Genomic DNA, 25,261 nt, shown 5'->3' with positions numbered 1-25,261 from the left:
ATGGATAACACTTTTTTCAAATAATATCAAACAATTTTGTTTTTATTATAATATGTAGTATATAATATTGAACATTTTTAAAGTTTAAATTCATATCAACATATGAATAACTTATTTTTGGGTTTTAATATTTGAATCTGTTTTAGGGTTCATGATCGTAATTTTTATTCAATCTTTTGTTGAATTGCTTAGAGATTATTGGCACATCCCCGAGGAAATAATAATTTAATGATGTCAAAATTTCAAGTACGAAGTGTTAAATTTTCCTAATTTATAAAATTATTTCTTTTATCTCTCTTATCTCTTAACTTAAAATCTATTAATGTACGAAGATTCTTTGCATACAAATGAATCTTAAATCTAAATGTTATTTATACCTACATTTGTGCTTTACAAGTTAATAAAAATAAAATATATGATTTTGTACATTTACAAAATTGAAATGCAGACACTTCTATACATACATATGTATGTGTCAAAACTTAACCCATTCGGAGTCAAACATAATATAGTGCAATAATTTTTGCACTAAAATAAAAATATTGTGTTTAAAAACAATTTATTGCTATTGGAAACATTTGGAGAGCAATTAACCTAAGGCTGAGTTAAGAAAGAAATACAAATACTGCAACAATATCTAGTGGATTTTACTATAACATAAAATGCAAACAAGAAAAGAGTAAAGAATCAAACAAAGGTTACTGCAAAACGTAGAAACATTTTAGAGAAAAACCATATATAAATATGTGTGTATGTACGATTACAACTCTTAACAACCTTTTATAAAAACAATAATGAAAGATAGATATATTAGGGAAGTATAAGTAAGGAAAATACAAAAACCACCTTCATATGTATCTCCTCCATTTGTTAACACTTGAAGTAACAATACGACCCTTGAAGTTAGTAGAATCCAAATTAAAGACGTTAACCAATTGTATTCCATAATTTTGAAGCAAATAATAGCATATTCATTGAAATTCACTTGATTATAAAGTAATACTAAAGTAAGTAACTAATCCGTCTAATTGCATACTTTACGGATAGTTTAGCATACTATTTGCCACATTTTCATTTACAACAAAAAAGTGAATGCATAATGTTCCATTCTAAATATATTTCTTTGACATCCATCATACAGTATTCCTCTTTAGTTTACCCAATTTTATAAACATTCTCTTGGTGTTGATGGTTAATGTACACATGTACACATTATATAAAATATATTTATTTAGTTAAGAAGCGACAGAAATTTAATTTTCGGTCTGTGTCGAATTTTTTATACTCTTCATGAGTATAAAAAATCGAATAAATCGGATTTGATTATAGTACCACATCGATTACACGCTACGTTGTCTTGATTTTTTTAATTTTATGAAATATATAGAGTCAGTCAGGAGGTTGTGTAATTTGTAATCGTAATGTAATTTACAAATAAATAAAAAGATAAACAAAAAATGTTACAAATGGAACGACAAACCTATATATGCCCCCAACATTGGGGTAAAGTATAACTAATATAAACTAACATTCGTAACGACATCTACATAAAATAGTGTGGATAAGTTGTAAGAATAACTACGAATGTCTTTGATACCATCGGTAGTCGTTGTTGGAAAATAGTCGTGTTTCGGTAATTGTGGTAGTTGGTCGGTTGAATATTTATTTAATTGCTAATATTGTTAAACAGTTTGTTGGTCACACGTTGTGTAGCAGGTGCGTAAACTTCTGTTGTACAAAAGAAAATTTCGGATAAAAATTATATTAATTAAAATTAATTTATTTAAATAAATAAAAAAATCAGCAACTTACTGATTTGTATAATAAGAACAGTCGTGTGTTTATTTTAGGTATTAAGTTTTTGACATTAAGAATTTTACTTGGATTAACTTGGCGCCTTTTTTCTTCGTTAAAAGAAACAGAAATAATCAAATATTTTAGTTTGGTATGTATGCCTTAAATTAAATATAACATTTTAAAAACTTTGAACTACATTTACAACTGATATGCAATTTTACTTAAAATAATTGAAGTTAATGTTCAATTATTATGAGCGTATTACGCAAATCTATTTTTGTTATTATTTTTCAATATAATGAACAATTAAAAAAATACACATTTTTTTATTTAAATATTAATAGAAAAGCCTTTGAAACCTCTGCTCCAGCTGTTTCTAAAACTCTTCACTAAATTTTAGCGTCGGATATTTGTTTGGCAGATTTTTCATAAAATTCTTTATAAAAAACAAAATGTATTAGATTGTATATTCACCCAGTCTTGCTAGCAATTTCCCAACATTGAAACAACATGTAGTTTTTATGTATTTTTTCATTCCATTTAACTTGTTAACATTTTTAGTTTAGTTGGTTTGAACCAAAAATATATAATTTAATTATGTTCTTCACTTGGATAATAGAAAATTTGCTGACACTTTTCACCTTTTAAAAACGCCACGAATGACAACAGGAGCAATGGCAGAGGAAAACATTTGAATTGTATAAGCAAGCATGAACAAATTATAAAAGAAATTCAAAAGAACATTGACTGTTATGGTATAATCGAATGATATACATATATAATATATGGTTTGTATGCATGTAAAAAATGTATTTTAGACTAGGGAAGCATTCCCAATCATACGAAAGTCATGATTGATCATCGAAGCAAACTCTCAAATGTTATGCCACTAGTAACATATAATGGTTCTTACATAAAAGTCCATTAAACCAATCATAATTCTATTAAATACACATTAATTTTTGTTGTTAATTTGAGATTCATTCCCCTTAAATGAAGCCAATAAGAGGCAGAACTGTTCTACACTTCTAGGGCTTCATTTCTTTTTAACACTGACATACTTATAGCTACAAGACTAGTATAACTCAAAATGTAATTAAAATACACGTATATACCTCTATAGAAATATGATCAATAAGACATCTTGTAATAGCGAAATTCTGATTTAGATTTGATTTAGCGCACGATCAATTTTTAGAATTATTTTCCTTACTTTTATGAAATATGTTTGACATTCATAGCTGGACGAACTGACATATCAGATTGGTATACTTTACATTTGGACTATATTCATTATATGATTTATATATCAAAGAGTTAACAATTCAAACTTCAGATTGCATTATCTCTTTCTTTTCACCTAAATTTTAAAAACGGAGTATGTCATTAGATCCGTGTTAAAAAAATTATTATAAATATATTATTGTACTCTTTCTTATTAAAATGAATTTGAAAACATTACATTGACTTAGTGGTGAAATGTATTTGCAGTTTTGCAAAGACATTCGTTTTTTATTAATATCGTTACATAACGCTCCACTTCCGTCTATATACACAGAAAAAAATTAAATTCAAAATCAAACAAAAAATTCATAAAGCCAAGTATTTTTTTACTAAAACAGGACCTATTACGAAATTCGTAAAATCTACTCAAATTCGTAAATTCTTTATTGAAAAAATTTTGGGATTTTTCTTATTAAAATAATATACTATTTACGAAAAACATTAATAAATATTCGCAACATTTCCAGACAATTATTTTACTAAAACAATAACGCAAGTTATTTGTATTTGTACTGAAATTCAAGTAATTTTTTTATCTGAAACAGATAAATAATTTATTGTATTTTGGCAATAATAATACAATAATAATAATACACAAAATTTCTTATTAAATCTATAAAAAATTTGTTAAAAATATATATTGAATTTTAACAAAAATTTTACTAATTCTTTAAAATTAAAAATTGTAAAAAGTACTTACATACTGACAACAACTACTAGTTTTTAAAATTAGAAACGTTTTCTTAAAAGTGTTTTAGGTATATATGTATTTTTTACAAATTTTAGTTTTAAATTTTTTAGTAAAATTTAGTACATATTTTTTATTAAAATTTTTATAGATTCAATAAAAAATTTTGCTTATTATTACCAAAATACAATAAATAATTTAACTGTTTCAGATAATATATTTTCTTTAATTTCAGTACAAATAGTAAAAATATATGTTATTGTTTCAGTAAAATAATTGTTTGCAAATGTTGCGAACATTTATTAATGTTTTTCGTAAAAAGTATATTATTTTAATAAGAAAAATCCTGTAATTTTTCAATAAAGAATTTACAAATTTAAGTAAAAATACTTTATGATTTTTTTGTTTGATTTTCAATTTTTTTCTGTGCACAAATTAAGTTTCGCATAATACATTTTTCATATCGCATTTTAAATACAGCCTAAAGTCCAAACTATTAAATTTTATAAATAAGTTGTAACTACATGTTTCTTTAGTATTTAAGAATTAAAAGTTGGGTTTCAAATAATGTATTTTTTAAAAAGTTTTTAGATTTTGCGTTATATTTATTTATGTATGTAACACTATTTGACAGATAAATTCCGATTTTAATTTAAATGAGAAAATTGTAAATCTGTACGTATTTTTACATACATAATTATTGTGTTAAGTACCATCATATATATTAATATTCGTATTAATTAATAAGTAACATTACTGGTGCAATTAAAAAAATTATATGAGAGATGAGAATTGTTAATATGCAATTATTTTTTTGATCTTTCATTAAATTTATATTACCGGTTTTTAATAAATGATTATATTTTTTTAATTTTTTAATATTTTAAATACCTTTTTTGATCCAAAAATCAATGTTTTGTGTGTATACAAAATCATCCTTAATAGGGATAAAACGGTTTATAGCTTGGCTAACATTCAAATTAATGTGAAAGCTTAGAAGCTTTGACACTATTTCTTATAAATATTATTACACCATGCATCAGCCATTTTCACATATATGTAAAGAAATCTATATGTACAAGAAACTATGGACGATATCAGCTCTTATGCCCCAGTAAAGTTTAAAAGACATACGACTTTATAGGGTTAAAAAATAATTAAAAGCTTCAAGAAAATTTGCCACAAAAAAGTACCTAGTTAAACATTTTAATTTGGAAAATTAGATTTTTTTATTTAATTTATTTATAGATTTAAAGTCTCGTTTGAAATTGTGACGCCTTCAAATGTTGAAGACCTTTTATAAAACAGATTAACTGTGAAAACGAAATATGCAGAATTGCTTTTATTTAGTTCTACGTCATAAGCTTTTAAGTAATATTTAGTGGAATACAAGCTCTAAAAGCTGTTAATACAACATATAAATAGCTAAAATTAATAACTTTAGAGGACTTTGAATTTTATTCGTGTCAGTGCGCGTGAGGGAGGATTTATGAGTTATTTGAGAGGCATCAATGAAGAGTACGATAATAATGTGTTTTATAGCAACATAAAATGAGGACATGAGCCAAATATATGAATGTATGTAAGTATGTGTGTTTATTAAAATGCAAATTTGAAATAAGTGTACAAAATGAATGTATTTAACTTCTATGAAAAATATTACTTTTGGACGTCCTGTCTCTTTTTTAATATTCATATAAGAAAAAACGTGAAATCAACACTTTTACGAAACTACTTTTTAAACACCCTTTACCATTTAAGGTGTGATTATAGCAAAAATAACCGGGAAAATATTCGTAATTCTGACACACTATCTCTGTTTTCTTGCTAGGCAGGAGACCAATTCACAGTTGATGTAAAAGTTTATATACATACTACATGTGTATTATAATAGAAACTTGAGTTAATAAACCTCTCTTTGTTACTCTGCCTCTCCGTGCTCATTTGGAAAAGGACACACGAGAGCCATAAAAGCTTTATTTATATAATATGTGTGTATTTTTTCTTTGCAGGAGTGGTATGTTGATAAATTTTAGCCGCTATGGATCCCAGTGCTTTACAAAACATGGATCGGGACGCATTAAAGAAACAAATCGAAAACATGAAATATCAGGCCAATATGGAAAGATGGCCGTTGTCTAAAAGCATTGCAGAGTGAGTAATTAAAAAAGAAATACAGAAAAAATTTAAAATGGTGGCGAAGTATTTAATAGATAATAAAGTGAAAAAAATAATTATAAAATATTATTTGAATAATAGCCAAGTAATAAATGAATTTAGAGTATACAATTTTCATAAAAATATATATTTTTGTTATTAAATACATACACACATAAAGGAGTGTTCTTATTTATTTCTTTTTGTTTTCAACCCCATAAAGCAAACACTTTGAAAAAAGAAAAAGTTCTCTTCACTGTAGATATGTATGTATGTATATATTTAGAAAACCTTTATTTAACTAGATATGTATGTATGTGTGTATATGTATAAATTAATGTACCGTAAATGTGTATTTGTGTGCGTATAGGACTGTGAGCTAAAGTATGCGTTATAAAAGTTAGATGAAGTACAATTTTATTCCTACTTTAGTGTTTTTTGTTTGGGCCATGTTAAAACCCTTAACAACAAAACAAATAGAAAATGAAAACAACTTTTTTGCTTTTTCGGGGTGTCTGTTTTTCTTTATTTCAAAGTTTATCATGTGTCTACAAAAGAAAAATAAATATAAAGTGAAACTAAATGAAGCTAACCATACAAACATACTACTTATTTATTATCCAAAAAATTATACAAATTAATTATACTATATAAGGAATTTTTTAAACAGAATTTATTAAGAGTAAACAGAATCGCAATAAAATCGAAGGCTAATAATTTTTTTCTAAAATATTTGATTCATAATATGTCACACCCAGAATTTAAAATTAAAGGACTATATTCAAATACTTTTAATTTTCATGAACTAATCTTATTTTAATATTTTGGAGAAATTTCCGCAATGTCGGCCCCCTAGAAAACACTACAAACAATATATACACCCATACCCGTAAATTAATTCTATTTATGTTTTTCGTTTAATACTTTCGGAATTATTATAATTATGGAAACAGTTAAAAATTAAAAAATGTCGTAAATTGTTTGACCTTATGTAGAACGATTTTTTTCTTTAAAAAAATATTTTTATTTATTCTTACAATTTATTATGCTCGCAGCAATATTAATCTCAAGTTATTGGTTAACAGTTTTATATTTTACTCAATATATTTACAAAAAATAACAAGACCAAATGGTAGTAAAACTTTCTCCTGAAAGAAGCAAAAAATAACTTTTCCAATTTTTCTTGTTGTCTCAGAAATAATAAATAGCCCAGAAAAATTAGGCAAAACTTTAAATAGAAAAATTAAAAAAGACACATAGCTTCTCCTTTACATTATTAATAAGTCACCATAAATATCGTGTGCGCTAAGCAAGTTATTAAGCGGTAAAAGGTAAAAGAAATATTTTTTTATTATGCGACCTACACCTTCTATTTAAATTTATATAACGAGTTAAATTACTTGCTTTTTGGATAAAGAATATTTTTGAATATCATATTTGGAACTAACATTATTTTCTGAATTGCAAAAATATTTTCAAATCTTAATATTTTTAACCCAATACAGATTATGTCAGACATTTTCTTTCCTATTATAGATACATTCCAGTTAAAAGATCATATATAATTCATACATAATCTTTTTATAGAATATTTAATTTTTATTGTATTCATTATATCAGATAGAACAAAAGTTCTAATAATGAATACAAATTAAAAAATTTGTAATAAATTTAATTGACTTGTATCATCTTAATTGAGACCCTAAGAAGACATCCTGTTTCTACTTTATATTACCTAATATTCCTCAGTTTGCCCAAATTTAAAAATCAAATATCCTTTTTGTTTAAATATTAATTCAAATACTTGTTAAAGCAATTTGTTAAAAGTACAAAAAATATATAAATTCAAATTCACATGTATGTATATTGTACAAATAATTTTATAATATTTCAATTAAAATGTGTTTCTTTATTCTCCCTTCGTCATTTAACGTTAATAATTTTTATGCATCTACAATGTAGATATTACAGTTGTTATTAATAGTTCGTTTATTTTCTCTGGTCATGAGGATGATGAATAATTTTAAATGTGAAATTGAAAACTAACTTTAATTTCCGTTTAATGTTTTGCAAGCTACACAATGGAGTATATATGTATGTATATTAAGAAGTATATATATAAATTTAATTTGCCTAAAAAGAAATACACACAGTATCTTCTAAAATAAAAATAATCTACATCTGGTTCCATACTTAATTTAATATATTTTTATATTTCGGCTGAAAATAATTTTAACTATGTTCTTTTTTAAAATCACATGTTAAAGTCAGTCAAGGCTATTCGAAAAAGTAATACCCTGGATATTATAATAAATATAATGAAGAAGTTATATTGTGCAGTTGGAGTATATTAAGTTTATACAATTCCATATTTGCATAACAAACTTTTTTATTTTATAGCAATAGTGGACATGTCGTAGCATTTCCCATACATAATAGAAATGTATGTACAAATATTGGTAGATACGGTTAAATCTGTTTAACCATTCGGGGTATTTCGAAATTTTTGTAATGCATTTAACAATTTTGATTTGTATCATATTTGGAAAAAACCTTTTTTTCATATACTTTGATTTAGAAAGTAAATTTTTGTTTGCAAAAATAAAATGTATTTCTTATGAATTTTAATATATAGATAAATGACTTTGTGGCTTATTCACATTTTAATTATACATGTATGAATGAACGAGCGAAAGAGGGATATCTAACTAAAGCCTTTCTCTTGGTTGAACGTTTCATAAAAGAGCTTGAACTCATTTTAATGTTAAATGATGTCAACTTTTTTAACGAGCAAAGTGTGTACTTCTATTTTTTAATATAAATACACGTATCAAAATCCAGCTCACTTCAAAATGTATGTATGTATATCGTCAACCGAAATGCCAGTTTTTAATTCTTTAATTCACTAGGGAAACTATTTTCCTTTATGTATAAATTCTCAATAGAAGGAAATGACAAATTGTTTTTTTAATTAAACAAAGTGTTGTTACGGCCTTTTACATTTCATTTAACGATATCAAACTTGCTGCAACTACATCCTGTGTTTTCAGTTTTAGTTTTTCTCTCCAAGTAAAACAATCCTTACCCTCCGTCCTTAGCATTTAATTTTTTGGTTTCTTATTTTTACAATATTCGCTTAGTGTTTTCTATCCATACTTTCACATAGTTTTTTACTTCCTCTGGTTTTGGCAAGTTTTTGTATCATACAAAAAGCCAAAATGGTTTTACAGATTTATTCATCTTTATGTGGAAAAATTTTTTTCAGAAAGTTTATGTTTTCAATTTAACTCTTTCTCGCAAAAAGTATATTTTATGCTTATTAAATCTGTGTCTTTAATACAAAACATAGATTGCAGATAAATTACTTATTATTGAATAAGATGTTTTTGAGTATCTGTACATTAGACCGACTCAGTTTGTATAAAAGGCAAAAACGTAATTTTGTTACCCCCTCAAAATTTACCTTGTTTTGTTTTTGAGTCGAATTACTGACAGTTTTAGTAATATTTACAAATCATTTTAATTTTTATATGTGTTACACTCAAGGTTGGCAACCGTTATCGCTAAGCTATCGTTACCGCTAAATACCTCTTCAGCACAACTACCGTTGCCGTTAAAATACCGATACCGAAATAAGTCAAAATACCGATAATGCTAAAATACCAAAACCCAAATAGGCCAAAATACCGATAACGATAAAATACCAATACCAAAATAATCACCAATACCGCTACCTTATCACCGTTTCGAAACGGTTACCATCCTTGGTTACACTTGAATACGATATAAAGAAGACAGTTTTTGGTTTTCCGTAGAAGATTGCTAAACATAGAAAAATATGATAATTACAATTAAAGCCTTATAAAAGATAAACATTTTTGCAGAAACATTACTACTTTATACTATACAAACACATTTTCATAATATCTAGTTATTTTTAACTCTAAGATATATTGACAGTTCTCATAATAAAATTGTGTTAACGGGAAGAATAACTACCAGTTTAATGATAACTGGAAGTGATGAAAACGAGTGTTAAAGTCCATTAAGGAAACTGTTCCTCCAAATGCAAATTAATACTTCTTGTTCATTTGATATTGAAAACAATTTTTAATTTATTTATTGCTTTCAGTATTTCAAATAAGAAAGTGTATGTTAATTTGCTTTTAAAGCAACATTCCTAAGATTATATAATTAATTAGAATTGAAAACCTGTAGTAACGTAAAATTTAATAAAAACTTTTCCGCGATTTAAAGCGTTTACATGTTAAGTAAAACCAAAAAATTTTAACAAATCATGTTAAATAAATCTCCTGTGGCAAACCATGCACTAATCGAATTAACACTAATTATATTAAAATTACACAAACATGCTAAAACCCACACATTTTAATTTATGTGTGTATTATGTACATGTAAAATGAAAACAAGTCCATCAATCAAGAGAGAGTAAATAACTTTTCTAACTGTTTTGAGATTATAGAAAAAAGTATCTTTCCAGTAGTTAGAGTACTAATAACTAAAAAGGCTGATCTTTAGAAAAAAGTTTTGATATCGCAAATACCCTTTTTATGATACACAACTTTTAGGAATTATTAAAATTTCAATTTTTAAATGACTAAATAATTTAAATATTTGAGAATTCATTAAAATATCTTGAGTGCAGAAATTACCTCAAAATACACCTCATTTAAACTCCATAATGTTGTACATACAATTATAAAAAACATGTAATATTGTAACTAGTATTTTTTCAAACATGCACATTGTATATAACATGCAGGTTTCAAAATGTCGTCAGATGTTTATTACTTCTACAAATAATTAAATAAATCTATAAGGTAAGGATTTTGTTTTATGTGAAAAAACTAGTTCTTTTTATTAGTTTGATATGTATTCGTTCACTTTTAGTTAAATTCATTAGTCCAACACTAGTTCTATAGAGCTACAGGGTACAGTTTCACATACATACACACAAATACAGGTACTAACAGAAAATTGACACATTAAATGGAAGGAAGCAAATGAAACAATGGCGTTATGGTGCCTGCCAATATGTCAAAAATATAAAGATTAAAAATAAAGCAAGAATAACAGCAGCAACACGCTGAAAATAATAATTCAACGCAGCCATAAACAACATTCATACATTACAATATTGAATGATGGACAATATTTATATTTGTTCAACTACATTTTCATTACAATAGATTAAATAAAAAATTTCTTTAAACTGACAATTAAAATTACTAAAATTATTTTTTTCCCATTAAAATAATATCCATTTATTTAATCCAATTGTTGTCATTAGAAAATTAGTCGATATTATTGTTAGGGATAATTCGAAATTATACATTAATTTCAAAAGAAATTAAAAATATAGGGTGTATGGAGGAAAAATAAGATTTCGATGTTCCCTACTAAAATTAAAGTTTAATTGATTACAAGAAAGCGTTTCTTAAAATTATTATCCTGGGGTAAATATTTGGATCAAAGCTGGATCAAAGGACAAAAAGGTCCTTTTTAAGTTTTTTTTTATATTTCTTTCATAGATATAAAATTTTGGTATCATAAGAAAGGTCCTTGAGAGACGCATTCAATGGCATATCAGACATTTTTGTGTAACAGTAAAAGTTATCAAAATGTTCTAGTTGTTCGTAAAATTTATACCGCCTTATGCAAAAAAGATTATTAAGTTAACAATGGTTGTTAAAACCTGTTTTATATTTAAAAAGTGTGCAGTAAACCATTGTTAACTTTAATAATCGTTTTTGCATAAGGCCCTTAGACTTTTTAAATTTTAACATAGATTAATTAAATAAAGTTCGTTGGAATAATTATACAATAATTTTTTAAATTTTAACATAGATTAATTAAATAAAGTTCGTTGGAATAATTATACAATAATAGACAATAAAATCTACAGAAACGGCTTTTCCGATTTCCACCATAATTCAATCTAGATTAAATTTTATTATTATTATTAATTTATCGAAGGCTGTGTACGCTACCAAAACATTGCGAAATAATGTAAACAATAACATAGAAACCGTTATTTATAAAGGAATGGTGTACATATTATGTACGTTAGATAAATATAGCTTGCAGAAAAACTGGGACAAAATAGAGTTTAAAATATTAAAATAGAATACAAAACATAACGACCCAGGAAAAAATTTAGAACTTGTACTAAAAACAACAACGAATGCAAAAAGAACCACCTCAGTTTCTTAAACAACAACCTTGGAACTAGTGATGTCGCAACTACTACTGGCACCCGTCCCTCGGAACATTGTTATGGTTCTAAAATACTTCTAAAGATTTTTCAAGGAACTAATTCTTTGACATTAGTTATACATTAATACTACACTAGATCAATGAAACTCATACTAGTTCTGAAAGAACATCTTAGAATCAGTTGAAAAAGATGTGAAAAAATTAAAAATTCATAAACATATTTTTATTAACCCTAAAACGCATTCATATCCTTATTTCTGCACAAATTTGAACTATAAGGAATTAAAGTATTACCCTAATTGAATTGTACCGGGAGACGGTGAAGTTAGCTGTTGGTTTCTTGCATCCTGTGCAAGAAATAGTTTAACAGATTAATATAATGTAATATAATTGTGAGTAAGTTTTCAAATAAAAATTTGGTTCAATATAGTTATTCCTCAACAGTTTCTCAAAATTAGACTAATAAGTTCGAACAAAAGTTGTATACAAATTTGTGTTACCTCATTGAAATCGTCTCCCAAAGAACTTTCATATTATACTAAATTTGCATATGGTTCATTTGCCAAAAATGTGAAAAAAAAACCTAAAAACTTAAAAAAGGACCTTTTTATCCTTTGATCTAGCTCACCAAATATTGTCGTCAGGACAAAAATTTTGAGAAATGGTATCTTAGAATGAACTAAATTTTAATTTTCAGCGGGAACATCACCAACTTCAATTTTGGGGCCACCTTAATGTACATACATATATTTAAACTTTTACGCTAAATGTTTTTTGTGTTCGTTTTATATTTTGTTTTTGCTAATAACTGTTTACAAAACGTTTTCGTTTTATTCTTTAAGGTTAAACAAACACATTGTCGTGTACATTTTGAATTTTTTTAAAAGAAATGGTATCTTAGAATGAACTAAATTTTAATTTTCAGCGGGAACATCACTAACTTACAAAACGTTTTCGTTTTATTCTTTAAGGTTAAACAAACACATTGTCGTGTACATTTTGAATTTTTTTAAATATTGTTTTAAAAGAGTATTATTTAAATTAATAATATAAACTAAAGTTTAAATGCAAAACTAAACCAAGTAAAAGTGTTTTATTAGACTACGTCGAATCTTATATACCGTCGAATCTTATATTTCATCAAACCGTATAAACATTAGGTTGATATTATTATGAGATTGTAAGGAACTTACTTCTGTGTGTCGATCATTATAGCTATACTCTCATTTTTAAGTCTGTAATATGTGTTTAAGTCAATTTCTGAAGGGGTCCTTATAAGGGGGTAGAGTCAATTTCTCATAAAATTCGGTAAACAGATTTGTGCTCATAAGGAACATACTTGCGTCGAATTTCAGCGCTATACTCGTATTTGTGCTATACGAAAATGTGGACTGGGGATATACGAAAACGTGGACTAATATTGTCTAATACTAAGATTACCTTTTGATAGATAGCGAACATGGATAGATCGTCTTAGAATTTAATAAGAAAACAGGATTTCGATGTGTTACAAACGGATTGATAAAATCAATATACCCTCATCTTTTTTGATGAAAAGTAAATCTTTTTTTAAACACAATTAAAACTTTTTGAACTCAAAACTGTGCTAAATATACTTATTTAAAAAATCAGCAGATTTAAAAAGTATAAATGTTTAGTAACTGATTTTTTTAACTAGAGACAGTGATGTCAGTCAAGTTTGAATATGATTGACAACATTATCTCATGTTAAAAAAATACCTGTACTTGGTATCAACCTTTCAACATCGACGTGTGTTCATGCTGAAGTACATCATAAATCTAAAAATACAATGCAATTTTAAAAATGGCAGACGTTGTCATTTTTACACCACCTGAAGCAATTTACATATATAAACACATATGTATGTATGTACAAATACAATAAAAAGTATGTTTAATTATGTCTACATGATTCACACACATCTGTATTTTACTCGGTTAATGATTCACATGTTTATGGAATACACTTGGGTATATTTTTTATATTTATTCGATTGATCGAGGAAAAATTTTTGTTTTTCTTCTAACAAATAAAAATTTCTAATTTAAAGTGAAGAATGATTCGACAATTTTTGCCGAATAATCGAATATGCGAATAAAATGTTAATGTTATCTTTTACCCATATTTGATTATTCTCGAACAATGAAATACACAAATACTAAATCAAAAGATCTGTTATAATTAAAACAAATCTTCTTTTCATACCTCCTTCGTGTTCTACGCTTCAAGTTACATGCGACGCTTTTTAAGCGTAAATTTTTTGTTTTATTTCTAAAAAAAACTTCGCATTTTTCAACATTTTATTTAATTAAGATTTATAAATACGCATTAAAAAACAATATTAAATGTCAAAATCAGCTGATATGTTCGTGCGCCGCTTGTGCCGCTTATAAAAGTAGTTAGATCTACTTTAAGCATTCTATGCTTTTGTGCTTGTAACTTTCAGCATACAAATAAATTGATTCTATTTTTTTGACAGACGCATAGAATGCGAGAAACCGTAGAATGTATGGTGTGGACATCCAACTTAAGGATTTTTTAAATGCTTGCAATAAATGAAACAGATAGTTCCAAAAAAACCGTTAATATAGAATTTAATTGCTATACTGTTATTTTGAAGCGAGTTACTTACGTTAAAGTAATTTTCTGATGAGATCTTTATACGGTAGGTAGGATCGATTATTGACCGATCATCATAATATTTTACAAAAACATTTTGGTTCCTTTAAAATTTGTACATTTCGAATTTCATTGTCATCCGTGCTTTTAAATCTGCAATATAAAAAAATATTTGTTCGAAATTTTAACTCTCTAGCTCGTCCTATCGGCGAATGGATGGTAAGATTGTTTTAGAATCTAATAAGGACACAATATTTCGATGAGTTACAAACGGAATGACAAATATAATACATCTCCCATTTTTTTTTTGATGGTGGAAGCTTCCACTTCGAAATCTACTGCGAAATTTAAAATAGGTTGGGATTGAACTAGGTTACTGAGGTATAAGTGCCTTAATGTACCCAACCCCTTTTTTACCCATATCTTAAGATTTTGGTTTATTTATATTTTATTAAATTATTCCAATAAAAACTTTAATTGGTTCGAATTATCAAATAATTTTTAAAACTAAGTCGACTACTCGAATAAAAAATATTGTAAGTTTTTATTTAAATAATTTTAACCACGAATAAAAGCCAACCCTAGTAAAGGATAAAATAATTAAAAAGTGGTAAAAATTTGTATATTTTGATGTTTTTGATTCCAAGTGAACCATATACACATATGTATTGGTGAAATTATTAAATTATTTTCAAGAAATTATTAGTTTTGAAACAATCTCAACTACAAAATGTTTAATTATGTTTTGTGTCGTTTCATTTTTTATTACTATGTGACAATTTTATACTCTTTGGAATGCAAATATTAAAGAAATAAAAGTTTTTCTTTAGGCGGCTTTTCATGTGAGACACATACATATACAAAAACCTCCAAAAACATTTATAAAAAAATACAAATATTATGGTTTGAATCAAATTTCTATTTATGAATTTTTAAGAAACTAAAAATTATTAATTTGTATTTTGTTAAAAATAATACAGATTGCCGAAAAAAAGTAATTCAGTAGCGAATTTAATTGTTAATGTGATACAAGGTTTGGTTCAAACTATTAAATCTGTAAAATATAGAAACAATTTTTATAACAATGTAGTTTTCATTATATCTACAAAAATTAACAATTCAGTATCTTATCTATACGTCTATAATATAAATTAGAACACGTTACTTCTACTTCAGTGAATTTTTAAATGTTAACAACACTAAATGTATGAAAGTAAGCAACATTTAAATAAAGGTACATATTTTTTTGTAAATACACAATTTTACACACTCTAATCAAAAGCTCATAAAATATATTACGAAACACAATCTTATTTTTTCGCTGCTATCAAAAAAACTGAAATTTGTTCTCAACACAGATTTTCATAATATTCGAAAGAAACCATAGCCGTTTTTTTTGTTTCATAAAATTGTATATTTAATGAAACGCATGAGAGTAATGTATAAGAAACCTGAGCCGAGTTTATGCTTTAGATTTAAGAAATATTTTTGGTAGAAAATATGAATTCAAAGAATTTTTTAAGTTTTTTTTTTTTAAGTTTTATTCAAAACAGATTATTCAAAAGGATTTAAAAAAATCGATTCTTTTGTTTGTCGTTGAATGACTTCCTTATATATGTGCGTATGTATATGTATGTACTTTAAAATCATTGTATTTACTGTAAAATGACCATTAATAAGTGCATTCAACAGTTTCAAATTCACTTGTGAATTTACCAGATAAAAACAAATGTCGCTACATCAATGTATGTATAAGTTGCTTTGCTGTATGTATAACATCAAAAACAAACTTTTTCGTAAAATACTTGGCCTACATTTTTGAGTACTTATGCCTGGGATTATGTTAACCAAAATAGTATTTGGTAAAGCAAAAAAAAAAGCTTCAAAACTCATAAAATAGAAAAGGAAAAAGTTGTACTCGAAAATTTTAATGCTTCATTATTTATGTATATTTGTACAAATATATTTATGTATGTATATATAAATGTATAGAGTAGAGATGATTTGCCAAAAGTAATCTTCTAAGTTGTATCCAGACTGTTTGGAACACTTTTTAATGTAATTGGTTACGGAGTCTAAGTAAATAATAAAATAATGAAAACAAAAATGTGAAAATATCTCAATTGTGTTATGTTACTTTCATATAACAAATGAAAATATATGTTAAGGATTACACAGTTTGACAGTAAAAAAACACTTAAAATACCATATTTAGAATTTTCAATATACCCCAAATATTGGATGTTATCCAAAAAAGGATTTTTAATTATTGTAGGACTCAATGGTATATCAAATTTCTTTTATCCAATTTATTTATTTTTTCAACGGCAATAGATATATAAACTCCTCTAAAAATTAAGAAATATAACACGAATCCAAATTTTTAATATTTTTACCATTTTTTTCTTTTTGAATTCTCTGTCCATTTTTTACCGACATTTTATTTAGAAAAGTAATTTTTAATTAAACTTTCTAAAAATTACGATATCACAATTGGTTACGATACGATTTTTTTAATATAAAAATCGACAAAATACCCTTTTTCAGTCCCAAATACACAAATATTAAAATTTTAAATCTATTAAACAAATTACTTTCAAATCAAATTTTTGTAGTTTTTGGACTGAATAACTTTATTTTGTTGATTTCTATGTTTTTCAAAAAAACATATCGTTGCCAATTTTTCAATCGAAATACTCGATATCTTATTTTTTTAGTTTTTGTAGTTTTTGGACTGAATAACTTTATTTTGTTGATTTCTATGTTTTTCAAAAAAAAAAAAAAAACATATCATTGCTAATTTTTCAATCGAAATACTCGATATCTTATTGTAATATACTTAATGAATAAACCATCCTTAGCAATTGTCGGTCAGAAATGGATATTAAAAAAATGGGTTAAAAATTAAAAAATACACATATGTATATTAAGACATATATGTGTGTATATTAAGATAAATATGGAAGTGTACATAATTTTACAAATGGGCAGGAGCTTGTCTTTCTATTGCCGTTTTTCCTTATCCAAAAAAAATTATTATTAAGTTATTAAACCTGGTTTTATATGGAAAAGTGAGTAGTAAACCATTTTTAACTTTAATAATCGTTTTGCATAAGTAAGACAAAAAATAAATCTGTTAAAATTTTGCAAATAATTTACAAAAAATTGTATTATGGAATAAACAAATCAGTATAAAGCACAATTTTTGAAGAACATATAATATGTAAAAGAAAAATTTGTTTAAGTCAGTTAAAATTAGTCAAATAAAGAATTTAAATGGTACATATATATGGGGAATTTCGTGTAAAGTGAGCCTACTTTAAAAATCGATGTCTTCCAATTGCACCAAGGTTAGTACTATGGGAAAGTAAGCCAGACACAAATTTTCAGTTATATCGGTCATAAACTTCCGAAGTCAGAGGGTGTCAAATTTCGACATTTTGGCCAACTTCTAAGTCCTCTATATAGTATAAATATTAAAAACTAGTGGTGTAGATAGATAGATAGATAGATAGATAGATAGATAGATAGATAGATAGATAGATAGATAGATAGATAGATAGATAGATAGATAGATAGATAGATAGATAGATAGATAGATAGATAAATAGATAGATAGATAGATAGATAGATAGATAGATAGATAGATAGATAGATAGATAGATAGATAGGTAGATAGATAGATAGATAGATAGATAGATAGATAGATAGATAGATAGATAGATAGATAGATAGATAGATAGATAGATAGATAGATAGATAGATAGATAGATAGATAGATAGATAGATAGATAGATAGATAGATAGATAGATAGATAGATAGATAGAAACTATCTATTGGACCAATATTTTTGTATGTTACAAACATCAGCACAAACGTATAATACCCTCCCCACTATAGTGGTGTAGGGTATAAAAATAAAAAAAAAACAATATTTCCATTTCTCAACTTGCTCACTTTCATAAAAATTTCAAAAGTTCTGAAGCGGAACTTATGCCAACCATTAACATCCGCAAGTTACATTTACATTGTATATACAAAGATTACATTTCGCCCATTTGTTGCTAAATGTTCTTAACTAAAAAAATAATAATTTCTAGTAAAACGGGTGTGACGTTTTTCATAATATTATTGTTTAAAGTTAACTTAAAATTTATAAAAAGGTTTACTTTTTGGCGAAAGAATTTAATACGAGAGCTCTAGTTCATAACGATTATAACTTTTATACGTTTAATGAAAATTTCAAATGGATTCTATTCATTCCAAATAAAGTATGTATATACTTTTTTCGACCGTTAAAAAGTTTCTGTTTATAATATTTACTTTCAACAAAATTTTAAATTTTTTAGGTAAAATCGAAAATTTGTATAAAATGTGTCGGTTTTGAAAAGGGTTTGCACAAAATATAGCGATTTGTTTTTGTTATTCGATCACCTCAGGTTACAACATTCATAGAGATATTTGATTTATTTACATACACATAGTACAAATGTACATATGAATATAAAAACACATACATATCTATCAAGGTTCTTTACAATAAATATTAAAGAAATCAAAAAAATTTATAAAAAAGGCCTTCTAGGTATAATATTTTTTTGTTTCAATACATAAATTTCGTATATTTTTCTGAATAAAATATAAAAAACTAATTCTTCTCGTATGTACGTAGGAATATTTTGACATTGGTTGTCTTATTCCATAAAGTATTTTATTATGAGAGGGTTGAAGGAAGAACACAGTATCAGTTTATCATCAATAAAATTGCTTAAGAATAATTTCTTTATTCTATTCTTATTCGATTCAAAGCTCAAGTGCAATGCTCTTTTCCAGATTTGGTTCTTATATTAAGTTATTACAATTTTTATTGTTATAAGAACTTTGTTTTACTAAGAAAAAACTTTCGTTATCTATGATTGTAAGAATGAATATATTTTCTTATTCACTTCTTTTCATTTTACTTTTTCTTGAGAAAGTCACTTGAAACTTATAAAAAATGTCAATAACACTTGATTTTTTCGTTTTATTATTAAAAAAGTTTAAATTAGTGTCAGGTTTGTACTTTTCATTACCTAAATATATAGTGTAATTTGATATTCTAAATATCAAATTTGAAGTTTAATAGGTTTGAATGCATTATATTATAAGGTTTGCAGGAACAACATATATTTTTTGGTAAAAATGTTTGAACAAATATTTAGGCAAATACTGTTTTAAAACTATGAATATACTGATGTACATAATTGTAACTCACGTTAATGTTTCGGTTATTAACTCGGAAAAGTTTTTATTTAAAAAAAAATAAGTATCATAGAATAATTTAACTTTCAGTTATCGCTCAAACCTTAATTTCTCATGAATCAAATGATTTATATCAATATGTTTGTAAATATTCACAAACTTAAAATAAATCGTTTTTATTTGTATTAACAATACGTGCCTCCAGCAATGATTTTCTGTGGGGTTTTATGCACGTTTTAAATCCAAACAAATGGAAACTTTAAAAAAGTTACATGAGAAACTTGCATAAAAACGATATACTTGTATGCTGAACAAGAAAAATTGTTGTTTTTATAAATTTTATAAACGAGCACGTAGTTGTGGCTATCAATTGTTGAAATCTTTAATTAAACCCTAAGATATGAAAAAATTATAACTTAATATATTAAATTGCTTACTTGTGTGTAATAATCAAGTTAATTTAAATTTATAAATTTAAATAAAATTCTAAATTTTTTTTAATATAAATTATTTTTAAGTTTTGGTAATAAATATATTTGTATTAAATCTTATAACATTTCTCAAATTGTTTTTCTCTTAAACTGTGCTAAATATTTAAATCCTTCAAGTTGTATATAGTTGTGGCACACACTTTGCCTCTTAAGAAAAATGTATAAAAAATGAAACACTTTCTTGTATCTGTACATGTGAGTACTTTACATAATTACTGTGTAGTACCACTTAAAAATATATAAACCACTTTTTTCCAACATGTCCTATACGATGTCACATATGTAGTCTTTGCATGGGTTTAAATTTGTTTCTTTTCTTTTATAAACGTTTTCACCTTCAACTTTGTTATATTCTTTATAATGTTAGTTCCATTCAGTTTTCATTCACTATACAATTTGCCTGCAACCCATGTGTAAGCAATTTTTGTTAGAGCTTCTTTTTTGTATCACTCTTTAAAGTACTTATAAAATGACTGCAATGTAATTGTAATGTATTTTTTGCATATTATACATTATTCGGATGGATGCATGTATGGACTCATAATTTAGTTAACAAAACACTTTTGAACAACAAAGGCAGCTTAAATATATATTATATTAAGGCAACAATATATAAGTTTTTGCATACTTTTTTATTTTTTATAAATTATTTAATTTCGAATTTATTTTTATGTAAATCAATGCAATGAACAGTAGTCAGATGTATCATAATTAATATATAATAAATAATTAAATGTGTATATATGATTCTAAAAAATAAAGTTCCTGTCGATTAGAATTATTGAAGAAATCGAAAGGATTTTTACGCTGGTTTTAACAATTCGCTTTAACAAGCATTCGTATTCGTATGAATACCTGGGGCGTATAATGAATAAATTAGTGCAATAATTTTTAATAAATAAATATTAAGTATACGTAATAAAATGTTCCATATTTAATAGCTTCCGTTTTTCTAAGAATTGGATAAAATTAAGGAATAGAAACTACGTTATGTGTGCTGATTAATGGATATTCAATAAATCATAAGGAGATCTTTCCGTACACACATAATAAAGAGAAACATGCTATCAGTAATATAAAATAATACCTTTAGTTATTGGCAAGTTGTGATAATTGGCCTTTGGATATTATAAAATAAAATATTACCTATCATTCAACATGAGGTAAGGACTGCAAATATTTTACAATGTTTTTGCATAACGTTCTCTTGTGTGATTTTGGTTATGGAACTAATGTGTTTATTTCCAAACATCTATACACATAAAGAACACGGTGGGAACAATCTACTTGACATGTTAATAGCTTCTTTCATATATACATAGTTGTGTGCCAAAGTCTATCTCCTAGGGTTCGTTTTTTTTTCATATACATGAACGTGAGTGATAAATGAATGAATATTAGGTACTATAGTATCTAATCTTTAGATTTCAATGCTGTGTGAAATCGTAATAATATACATGCAGATGAACATATCGTTCATTTACTACAAGACTGGAATGAGTCAAAATTTAAGCTTTTTAAATCGGGCTACAAAATTTAATCTAATTTCAAATATCTCCATAATTTTTGGCGTGAGATAGATTTTTTGTTATAAACGTAAAAATTAAACTTCATGTTTTCACAATTATTAACCTGTACTTTCTTAATCTGTTTAAATTTTTCTAAATACTTGATTTGTTTTAAAATTATTTAAGAAATAGTAATGTACTTATGTGAATTTAAAACAATTTAGCCCCATTTGCATATTTATGTATGTGCCACACGAATTAATAAAAAACATATTTCATAATATTTTATGGAAATTAACTGATTTTTCTTTTCCTTTTCATTTTTTCTTACGGCTTAAGCAAATAAAATTTGACGAAACTTGACGAAATTCTCTTAAGTATGTACATTATAGTTTGTCACATAAGTTTTTATGTATTCGTACACTTGCTTAAGCTGACATAAGCTGGTGTATGCATATTATAGTTAGGCATGTAATATAGAATGAACATGTTCATTCTCCTTAAATCCTTAAATGAACACTATTAATATACATCAGAGTAAACCAAAAGAGAGAGAGAGAGTGGGAAGCGCTATAAATGAACATTTACTGGATTTCAAATCTAAATGTGAATGTTTCATATATGCTAAGATTGGAACTGAATGACGTTCGTGTTGTGTGGTAGGAGCCGATGATTATTCGTGCCCTAGGGTTATGTTTGATGCTCGTTGTTTGCATTTATAAGAAAACAACGTAAGTATTTATTTCTTAAGTGTAAATTTGCAAACTTGCGGATGTGTATTCCGCATCTCATAGAAAATGTACATACATTCATATGTATGTATAAATAAGCAATGATGTGTGGTTGCGATTGTAAATAACAGAATATTATAATTTTCAATCACAAGTGCATTTCATGATAAAACCTAACCATATAACGAAAAATTATATATGTATATACTCAATCTGTTACGTATAAAAATATGTTTTTGATTTATGACACTATTAATAAAAAAATGCAAAAATTTTTGTTTGTAAAAATATTTTTCTCGTGCAATAACAAACAGTCGGATAATACAAATTTATTACAAATCTGTTTAAATGTACATACATACATGTGTATATACATTTAAACAGATTTAGAATTACTTTATAATGTACTGTATATTTGTATATCGTTACCTTAAACAAAAGCCGCCTACAAGATTACAATAATAAAACGATACATATCGTTTCTTCGTATTTTTAAGTCGCAAGGAACTTAATTGTGTTTTATTGCTATATTCGTACTTTTTAGCCAGTATAGCCATATATTCCTTTTGGTGTTTTCAATTTATGAACGTGCTTTGTGTTTAGATTTTTTTCTAATATTACTTATGTACTTCTATATTTGAATATTTTTTGTTACATATGTTGCAAAGCATTTAACAAATTTCTTATACATTTGTACATACATATTTATAAACCTTATTTTTAAACTTTGTAAAACTTTTTTCTTACGATTATTAGTTTTTAATTTTTTATAAAAAAATGTTTCAAAAGTTGTGGTCGCTTGCTTTGAAATTACTTAGATTGGCCACAATTTACTACATTTTGTATTTTACCAAAATTGTCAATGAATAATGTGTAGAGATATACACATCCACATATCATATTAAGTAAAATGTTTTTTATGCCTTTAGTTTTTTTGTACTATTTGTTTAGGAAGAAATAAGTTTCTGCACGACAAGTTTGTTAACAAGAATTAAAAAAAAGTATAAGTTTTTAACATGTTGTTATATTTTTTATTTCATAAAAGGACCTTATTTATTTGCCACCCAACATCATTCATTTTGGATTTATATGTATTGTACGCATACATACATAGAATAGAACGATTGTTAAAAAGTGGTTCCTTCGTAATGTCATACAATGTTGTCCATTCGTGAGCTGAACAGTTTTCAAGAAAATATCCCAAAGGGGAAATAATTTTACACACAATTCACAAATTTCCAATCTTTATAAAATGTTTGTTTTTTCCAGGATAGTATTCAAAAAATTTTAAGCCTATCAGAGGCCGTTTGTGACCTGGACCAGTTACTAAAAAATGCCCTTTCTAGTTGTTTTTTTTATAAAAAATATGTGGTATCAAATCAAGGATTTATGTATATTGTTTTAAAATTGAAATGTAATTAAAAAATAACCCAAAATTTTTACAATTTTATTAATCAAATGTATATGACGTAGAATAAAATTGTACATTAGTAACCTCTTATTCATTTTTTTTGATAGTTTTGTAAATATTTAATTAACTTTCATTGCTTTTAAAACGTTTTTTATTTCAGAATGCGATCGTTTGTCGAGGAGAATGAGAAAAATGATCCTCTTATAAACGCCCCAGATAAAAAAAATAATCCGTGGGCTGAAAAGGGAAAGTGTGTTATTATGTAATATTATCGTAAACCACAAAAATACCCAAATATTAAACAAAAACAGTTGCAACATAAACTACAACAACAAAAATATAATAGTTATCAATATCATCAACAATTTAATACAAATACGAACCACTCCAACCACAACAATAACAACTACACTGGCAACAGCAGACAACTAGATAGTCATAAAGACTTTTTAGGTGATTATATTTATAATAGTTCCCTAGATCCTACCGATAAATCCGATATAAATGGCCGATCGAATTCCCCCGTTGAAAACCATGAAGAATCACATAAATCCCCGTTATTTCATTGTCATACTGAGTTTTATAAAAATAATAACTATTATTTTTACAATTATAATCTAAACTACCATGATCTACAAGAAGAACCTTCAAGAACAAACAAATTCTTAACAAAATTAAAGAGAAGAACACAAAGAGAAATCCTACAAAGGCCAATCCTACAGCATCTACTGGTTTTAATGATATGGTTGCAAGCTAAATTTTGGCAAATCTATTACGAGATAATTATGAGAGTAAAACATTGAGTAAATTTAAGAACAATCAAGATGGATAATGACGACCAAACGTTGATCTAAATTATGACTGTCTAACTGACTGCTGAAGGGCAGCCCCTTAATAAAGTGTCAAATATCTTAATAAAAAGATGTTAGGTATCTGTATCAATTAAAACATGTAATCCGCTTCCCATAATCATAAGTTTATTACTATTAAGTATATTTTTCTTTACTTTACCTAACATACTAATTATAACAAAATCAAACAATTTGCATAATTTCTTTAAAGCAAATCATGAAA

The 25,261-nt window shown here is 25.9% G+C and overlaps 1 protein-coding gene across 4 annotated transcripts; it reads left to right on the top strand.

Moving 5' to 3' along the window:
- The first annotated feature begins 1,562 nt into the window (after nt 1-1,562).
- LOC111679136 (guanine nucleotide-binding protein subunit gamma-e) lies at nt 1,563-25,261 on the top strand. Of its 4 annotated transcripts, none has more exons than XR_006940826.1 (5): nt 1,563-1,716; nt 1,851-1,945; nt 5,782-5,923; nt 24,348-24,640; nt 24,830-25,261. XR_006940826.1 is itself a non-coding variant. In XM_023440648.2 (4 exons), the coding sequence occupies exons 3-4, from the start codon at nt 5,811-5,813 to the stop codon at nt 24,451-24,453; spliced, it is 219 nt and encodes a 72-aa protein (XP_023296416.1). In that variant the 5' UTR covers nt 1,563-1,716; nt 1,851-1,945; nt 5,782-5,810; the 3' UTR covers nt 24,454-25,261. The 4 variants fall into 4 exon arrangements, 2 of the variants coding, with proteins under 2 accessions (XP_023296416.1, XP_023296423.1); XR_006940827.1 differs by having other exon boundaries at nt 24,827-25,261; XM_023440648.2 differs by having other exon boundaries at nt 24,348-25,261.

Source organism: Lucilia cuprina, chromosome 2 (assembly GCF_022045245.1).
Source record: "Lucilia cuprina isolate Lc7/37 chromosome 2, ASM2204524v1, whole genome shotgun sequence".
NCBI lineage: Eukaryota > Metazoa > Arthropoda > Insecta > Diptera > Calliphoridae > Lucilia > Lucilia cuprina.
Note: the sequence above shows the minus strand (reverse complement) of the source record. Positions and strands in the feature narration are given on the sequence as shown.